The following is an 8,229-nucleotide window of genomic DNA, read 5'->3' on the forward strand; positions in this document are numbered from 1 at the left end:
GAAAGGATTCACAACAAAAGAGAAAGGGAGAAGGTAGCATGGCACAGAGAAAAACCCATCCTCGATGGAGAGCAAAGCTTAGGGAAGCTGGATGCAGAACTGAAATAGCTGCCCTGGATGCCTAGCAGGTTTTTCTGCAGAGGACCAACAGGACCTGTAACACTGCCTTGGCCACTTCACTTTAACAGTCTGGCAATTTAATTGAAACTGGTCATAAAGTGTGTTTGGGTTTGTGTGACACTGGTGACAGCCACCTGCCAGTCCTGTTACAGGACAAACCAGCTTCTGCTGCTCGAGAAATGCTGCACAGCTCAGCCAGGGATGCCCAAGGCAGCAGCCAGGCTTTCAGAAGTGCCAGACATGAGTGGCTCTCACCAGTGCTGCCTGGCAGCTCTCTGAGGTACAGACTCAGTTGGGACTTCAGTTTGTAAACTGGCTTTGCTGGCAGCCTTCCTCAGGTACGAAGTTCTGACTGATTTTCTTGAAGCTTAGGGGTTGGTCATAATTGTATTTGTAAGCTGCAGTGTTATGGTGAAAACTCATAAATACAATTCATAGAAGACAAAGAGAATCAGGAAAAAAGCTTTCCAGAGCAATACTGCCTGACATGATCAAGGCTTATTCTCTGTTTTACAGACTTGATTTTATATGCTTCAAAAGTAAAAGTTCTGTTTCAAAACATTTATTTACAAACTTATTTGGAAAAAAAAGAAACAAAACAAAACAAAGAAAGACCTATAAGAAACAGCCCCTAAAACCCAACCAGCAACTTTTCACCCCTCAGAAGGCCCAGCTTCACAGCCACAGGCCTGCTTTGATACAGAAACTCACTTCTGTGACAGGGGGATTGTTTCACAAGGTGGGCTCCTTGTCTGCTGTCCAGACCCACAGCAGATTCAGGAGAGCTCAGAGCTCCCAAGCCAAGGCACACAGCCTATTTCACAGTGCTTTTCTGTGAGCTGGGTGTTAACCTGTAGGAGGAGCCACCTGCAGGAGCCAACATTTCCAGCTCTTAGAACACCTGCTGGAAATTTCTGTGAGTGTTGATCCCAATTACGCTCCTCTCTTGCTGAGCCACTTCTGCTAAGTGACCACTTTGTCATTCTATTCTAAATAAGAACTAAAGAGGAATTCCATTATAACTCTCAACACCGGTTTTCCAGTTGTAACTGTACGGAAAACCACAAAAAATAACAAGCCTGATGATTACATGAGCAAGAACTTACTGAAACCCAGTCTACTATATCCATTTCTTTATCATTTGCATTTCTTTCAGCTCATACGTTGCAGTTGTTTTGCTCTAGTTCACCAACTTCATTTTCAAAGATTCCCTTCTGCAACATTTTTTTCCCCTCAAAAATCATGAAAGAAAGATGATTTGATCAAGTAGTTTTACCTGACAATAAAAACTTTTCTATCAAACTCAGGCTGTGTAAAGTGTGTGGGATAAAAAAAGAGAGGCTAAATAAGTTGGCTTTGTTCTGCCTGGACCACTAAGATCACTTACAATATAAGGAAATAAATATTCTCCGACTGAAATTTACTCACCTTTTTGGGAGGGGAGAGAGGGGAGCCCTACTAGTAAGAAATTAGCCAAAGTTACTCAAAAAAGAACACGGAAGTGGTACTTTTAAGCAAAAGGTTCTTCCTTTGTCTCTCTGCTCAGACCACTTGCTTGTGCTTAGTCTGGGTCAGTTTTTGTCCATGTACTCCTCCAGGCGCAAGAGCCACTTATTCCAGTACTGAGAGCACAGGTCAGGATCCATGAAATGCGGATGTGCTGGAGAGCCGTTCTTGTAGGCAACCACAATGAGCCCACAGCGAACCTGCAGCACAAACAGGGGGCTGTCACAAATCCAACATTTGTGTGCAACCCTAAGAGCTAAACCTCACTGCGAAACATCTTCCTAACGTACACATATCACATAAGAAATGGGGAATAAAGGGGCAATAGCTTACCATAAAACACTTGGAGATTGAACGTGCAAACGCTCCAAGAACCCTGAGCCCAAAGCTCTGAGTAACTCCAGTGAAAACCAGGGGACACGAACTCTGAGAATGAGTAATATTTAAACCCTGCAGACACCAGGAAAATTGCCAGAGACTGAGTTTTTGCCTGGGGCCACACAACCAGACTGATGCCACTCTCCAGCTTCAGTCTGGATAGAAATGGTTACTTAGGTATGTTCGGACATCTTTCATTCCTGACAAATCCCAGATCCCAAATAGCCATTGGCAGTGGGGGGCAGGAAGCTACTAGCAGAATTCCAGTCCCTATTTCACTCTCTAAGGACCATGTCTGTGGACTGCTTGTGTTCACTGACCTCTGCAGTATTCTAGAAAGTCCTTTGAACAGCATACAAATTAACCTGCACTCTTCTGCTTCATATTTTCCCCCTTCAGTATTGAGGTAAAAATCCTTCAGGCCAAGCAGGCAGGCTAGAATTGCTTTTGGTGTCTTTAAAAGCATTATTCCAGTCTTCTGACAAAGTGATTCACAACACACTGCTTTTCCCTGAGGAAACATAGTACAGCTTCCAGACACCAAGTGCATCACTTAGACCCTCATTTGCTAGTGGGACACAGCAAGACAGGATGCAGGCAAGGCCCTCCCATACCATTTTCTTGTTTGCAGGTTCTTTTGCTTTATTTCCTCTCCTGCCCCTTCCTACTCTTGACACAAGTGAAAACCACACAAGACAGAGCACAGGGGACTGCCCAGATGCCAAGTCCCTGGGAGTTCATCTGAGCATCCCTTGGTCCCACTGAACACTTCCTTAAAACAACTGAAAATTCACTACTGGCAGACAAGGGCAGCAGGATTAGCAGGAGTAGTGGAATTATTTCACAGTATCACACCTTAACCTGATCTCAGACTGGGCTCCTTTGTTACAAATCCTACCAACACTTCCATGATGGCCAGCAGGTTCTAAAGGCAGGTAGAAATGAAGATAACAGAGACATTGCTGCTTGTCTTGGCATGCAGCAGGCCTACTGACCTGGAAGTCATAATTGGCATCATGATTTATGGCTCCAATATATGCTGCAACCTGTAATGGGTTGTCGTAAGTATTCTGCAGAAATGGCTTTGGCTTCTCTGAAGTTTTCCAGTCGATCACACACAGTTGGCCCCTGCAGAGGAGAACAAGACAGGACAATGCTTTAAACTTGAGTTTAGTCACAAGCAAGAAACAAAGGCTGAGACAGCACATACAGACTTCTCACCCTCAGCCTGTTTCACCCCAATTCACGTTGCTCAATATTATGTCTAAATAAATCTCTTTGACACTGGCAGTTCAGATCCCAAAAACCAAAGCTTACTAAAACCTGCCACAGTTCCTGGAAAATGCTGACGATTTCTTTAACCTGTCCCTTCTCCAGTAAGGAACTCCCCACCAGGAAAAACAGCACTGCTGCCATGAGGATCATCCAGGGGAGTCCCTCCAGTCTGGAGATCTGTCAAGCTTCCCCCAGCCACTCAATCACACCCTGGTGTCCACGGCATCACATTACAGGAGATTTAGCGAAGGGCACCTCACCGATACTTGGCCACGCAGTCGACCAGGCCCAGGTACTGCAGGGTCTCATGGTGAACTCCACTTTCCAGAGCCTTCACCTCGCTGATGTCTTCCAAGACATGTCCCACACTGGATAAGTAGCCTGCCACGGTATCATCTTCAGCCTGGTCCCTAGCTGCCATCTCTTCAGACAGGAATATTGATTCCAAAGCTGAATGGAAGAGTTCTCCTTGGAGAAAAAGATCTAAGAAAAATGGGAAAACCCCCTCACATTTTAGACACTACTTTATATTTGTATCCTACATATTCCACAATGTAGCTCTTAAACCAGACCTGGTTTTTGTACTGAAAATTTGAGGGTGTGGGGAGAAGGGAAAGAAACAGAAAATAAATTGTCAATAGTGAAATTGGTATCCTTTATATTAATGTTTACTTTTCTAGTCTCACTGATTACTCATACATACACTTGTTAAACCAAACAGTTACGGAAAAACCTCACCATAAACAGCAGGACACATTGGTTTTTAAACACCCAGGATTATATGAGTTTAAAATGCCTATTTCTATCTTGTTACAAAGTAGCTTTGTAGCTGCAAAGAGGCACAGTAACATCATCTGGAAAATACCTATTTCTAAATACATACTGGCAAATACCAAACTAAAGGAAAGTCAAACAGATTGAACAAAGTATGCCCACAGTCTGTTATTTTCCACAAATTTCTAAGTCCATTTTAGTGGTCCCAGAACAAAGACCAGAGCTTAAGCTCGTTGGTAACAGGTACAGTCACAACATGCTCTCATAAAAAGGAAACAACTTCAGGGATTTCCAAACCACTTGGTCTAACATACCTGCCAGCAGTCCAGACTACTGCTTCTACTCTGCAACCACACTGTGGCTACTTACTTTTGGTATACTCTTCAAATCCATCTTTTCCAAGCTCCTCTATCATCTTCTGCTTCCATCTTTCCAGATAAAAGACTTGCTGCGGAGAGAGGGTTTGCTGAAGGATACGGGTAACACTGGGCATCTTCGTTCTTTGTAACCCAATTTTCATGGGGATGTTTGAATCACTGCTGACAGAAAGAATTCTCTTGCTGGGGTTTATTAAAGGAACCCAATTCTTGGGAGTTTTTGTCCCTGCTTTAATTGGAGGTCTGTGTTTAGCTGGTGGCCCATATAACAAATTGTCTTCCTCAAGTATTGTCTCTGGTGTTTGGGCACTGGTTTTATAAGATGTAACAGAGTGGACCAAGTTTGTGTATTTTTCTTGGTCAACTTGTTCATAACTGTTTCCTTTTTTCTTCTTGCTATAAACACATGCAGAGGTAGACAGATATGTGTATGGGAATTGCTTTTGGCAAAATGGTATTTGAAAAAGCACTTCCAGGCTCCCCAGTTTCCTGGACAAGATCTGTAGGAATTGCATCCTGACAAGAAGTGTTTGTGAGCAGTTAGAGTTTTCTTCCTTCTGTCAGCAACAGTCTGTGGGTTACCATATTTTTTCTTCCTGTGGAAAAAGAAATTTGTGATTTACAGAGTCATAAAACTCTGCAACCATCCTATTCTTGCCCTTTGCCAAACAAAGAATTGCTATGGCCAAAGTGTCCCTTATTCTTCAGATAAATAAGAAATAAGGAAGAACCAAGAGCAAGGAAAAGAGGAAATGCTCCTGAAAAAAACAGTTGCTGGCCTGCCAAATCTGAAACACTTGAAGATTTGTTGCAAGTACCAAAAGTTGCATCACAGGACATCCCTCCAGCAACAGCATCAGAACTGCCGTGGAAGTAGGCACAAAAACCAGATCTGCCAGGAACAAGCCCCCAAAAGGGGGAGGGAGAAATAAAAGCTACACAGAGGACATTGAAGCAAATCCATTGCTGTGAGGTATTAAAACTTTTAAGTTTATAGTGAATGACCAACTTAAGGGGATTGAGGGAACAAGGTACCTTAGGGGGTATAAATGCACGTTTTTCTTTTGTATCCCTCAGAGAAAACAGACAGCAGCAGTATATACAATTGTGAGACTTGAAGCTAGAAAAGTCAAAGAGAAACCAGATGCATTGCAAATATTTTCAAATTCAAAGACATCTTTTTAAAATTCAGAATAAAACATAAATGCATTTTTCCAAACCAAGTTTCAAACATAGTTGTGCTCAAATTCACTTACGAGATTTAAAAGCAAGGACAGCATACAAGCAATATCATTCTCAGCACACCTTCCAGAACTGCATTGGAAGCTCTAGGAAATTTTTTGCACATGGATGAAATCTAACACTTCCACAGTGGTATTTCCCATGCAGAATTGAGGCCCTAGTCTCCTACTGGAGTAACCTGTTTACCATCCCAAAGCTTCCTCCTCCATCCACTGCAAAGACGGAACCCCATCTCACTGCCAGCCAACAGCAGCATTCTGTTCCTGATAATCCTCCCCTGCTGTTCTCTTCCTTCCCACACTGCCCAAGCCCTGGGTGCCATGGGAGACAAAACTAGGGGGAGTTAATTTGTGTGGACAGATCCCACAGCTGCAGTGGCCACAGTGTGGGGGTGAGCATCTGTCACACAACAGTTTCCAAAAATGGGGCAGCTGATTAGAACAAGGTACCTCGCATCAGCAGGCTGAGACCTTGGACTAGGGATCCGTAAATATTGTCCTCCATCAGTGCAGAAAAATGAATCCCTTCTCTCTTGGGGCTTACCTCTAAATAGAGGTGCCAGAGCCAAGATTTAAATAAAAGAGGAAAAATATATTCTTATTCCTGTGTAACAGTACCAAAGCTCTCGGGCTGCTGTTTGATGATTATTAACAGGCTCACTAATGGACATTGTGGACATGCACTAACCAGAACAGAGCAAATGCTGGGCCTGTGGCTGTGGCAAAGTCACAGCACAAAAGGAAGAGTTTATTCTGGCTTTATGCCACTGCAGAAAGCAAGAGGATGCCTGATTCAGCATAAATTCACTTGTAGTAAGCTGCTCCCTCAACACTTTCCAAGGAATAAATTTATACCAGATCAGTGTTTTGAATCATGGAACTATTGAAATATGGAATATTACAAGCTCCAGAGTTAAATTTAGTGCAACACAGTGCTTCAGTGACTAGTATGAGTTTTGATTTAACACCCTATGTTGTGCTGGGGAGTATACCTGTGGAATTTTCAGTACCTGCGGAAATGTTTGTGCAGTATGTGAACTGAACCACCAGGAAAGGGAGAGTTTGCCAGCTGCTGTCCTGTTTTACAAAAGGAAAGAGGTTCTACGATTGCTAAGAAATAAGGAACCCTTGTGCCCAGCTGAATAAAGAATCATGCGTTTTTCAATAAATCACAGTGGCATTTCTGTGCAGATAATTTACAAGAAAGAAATGGAGTGGTCAGGATCTACTCTTGTATACAGGAAACAGAATTTAATTGAGATTTCCCTCTGGGGAAGTGTCTCCCTTCTCTCTGAAAGCATTTGTGGTTGAAGACTGGCAGAATTGCTTCAAGTGTTGCATGATGAGCAACACTGTAGAACTGAAAAAATTTGAATAACTTGGAGATAAAAAAAACCCAAGAGGACTTCCCATGCAAGTTGACTTTGCAGCTCCAACAATAACTGAGCTAACACAACTGAGGAAGTTTTTGCCAGTATAGAAATGAGAGGCTTAACTGAAGGAAATAGAAAGGATGACTTAAGGAAAAGTTCACATCTATAAAAACCTACCTCCAGCTGTGGTTTCAGATAATAACCAGTATGGCTTTTTCTCCACAGCCACCTATCCAGCTAAAAAAGGCACCAGCTTATTTCAGAGATAACAAAAAAGAGCACTCCTAAACACACCTACAGACCTGTTGCCCTTTGTGCCTAATTTGAGAACAAATCCACTGATTAAAGTATAACTGTGCGTTCCCTACAGTTTAAAAAATACATTATTGAACCTATCTAGGTTAAAAATACACCTCTTTTGGGATGTTTAGAGGACAGACACAAATTAGCAACCCCGTTAGCAACCCACAGAGCTACCGTAAACCAAAGGGTAGCTTCAACAGGCTCCAGTTGCCGGTTCAAGCTTCATTCCTAGATCAGCACCGGGAATGGAATTAATGGGGAATAGGGCTGTAACACGAAGTCAGCGGGTTTTGAGGTCTGTGAAAGAGCTGGGCCAACACCAGTGACCACCAAGTGCCCTCAGGCAAGTAAACCTTCTGCATTGACACCAGGTGCCTGAAAATCCCAGTGCCGCACAGCCCGCCCTTGTGCAGAGGGGGGATAAATCCCTCTGGACAAGAAGTCCCGCCGGATGCGGGCATACCCAACCACGGCAGCCCGGCCATGGGGCCCGCTCGCGGACGGACTCGAGAGCAGTGTGGGCCAGGGGACCATCAGCATCAGCCCTCTTCCATCAGCCCTCTTCCCTTGGCTTGGCCTACCCTTACCCTCAGGCGCGCTCAGACCTGCGGCCCTCACAACCCGCGGCTCCGCCTCGCCTCACCTGCGCTTCCCGCCACGGCCGCGGGCGCCACAGCGCAGGCGCGCCCCTCCTGCCGCCTCTGCCGCGCTTATTGCGCATGCGCCGCTCGCTGCCGCATGGGACTTGTAGTTTCTCACTGCCAGCCCCCAGCCCTTTCCCCTTCGCTGGAGAGCCTCGAAAGATGGCGAGAGGGGCATGCCTGCTCCATTTCGCGCTCTTTTGGTATTTTTTGAAAGGCTGTAAGGAAAGCAACCCAAATC

The 8,229-nt window shown here is 44.3% G+C and overlaps 1 protein-coding gene across 6 annotated transcripts; it reads right to left on the bottom strand.

Moving 5' to 3' along the window:
• Positions 1-666: 666 nt before the first annotated feature.
• Positions 667-8,141, bottom strand: MGME1 (mitochondrial genome maintenance exonuclease 1). Of its 6 annotated transcripts, none has more exons than XM_063391238.1 (5): positions 7,991-8,141; positions 4,423-5,026; positions 3,540-3,762; positions 3,000-3,132; positions 667-1,826 (listed from the first exon to the last, which is right to left on the bottom strand). In XM_063391238.1, the coding sequence occupies exons 2-5, from the start codon at positions 4,943-4,945 to the stop codon at positions 1,692-1,694; spliced, it is 1,014 nt and encodes a 337-aa protein (XP_063247308.1). In that variant the 5' UTR covers positions 4,946-5,026; positions 7,991-8,141; the 3' UTR covers positions 667-1,691. The 6 variants fall into 6 exon arrangements, with proteins under 6 accessions (XP_063247308.1, XP_063247313.1, XP_063247307.1 ...); XM_063391243.1 differs by having other exon boundaries at positions 3,540-3,729; positions 7,935-8,032; XM_063391237.1 differs by having other exon boundaries at positions 7,935-8,032.
• Positions 8,142-8,229: the final 88 nt, after the last annotated feature.

Source organism: Prinia subflava, chromosome 2, assembly GCF_021018805.1.
Source record: "Prinia subflava isolate CZ2003 ecotype Zambia chromosome 2, Cam_Psub_1.2, whole genome shotgun sequence".
NCBI classification, from domain to species: Eukaryota; Metazoa; Chordata; class Aves; order Passeriformes; family Cisticolidae; genus Prinia; species Prinia subflava.

What these genes read in the sequence shown, in the direction of transcription:
- MGME1 (XM_063391238.1), bottom strand. Translation starts at nt 4,945, where the DNA reads ATGCAATTCCTACAGATCTTGTCCAGGAAACTGGGGAGCCTGGAAGTG. An exon ending in ATTTGAAGAGTATACCAAAA is followed by an intron (nt 3,763 to 4,422) that starts GTAAGTAGCCAC and finishes CATTTTTCTTAG; the next exon opens with ATCTTTTTCTCCAAGGAGAA. An exon ending in GACTGCGTGGCCAAGTATCG is followed by an intron (nt 3,133 to 3,539) that starts GTGAGGTGCCCT and finishes TCTCCTCTGCAG; the next exon opens with GGGCCAACTGTGTGTGATCG.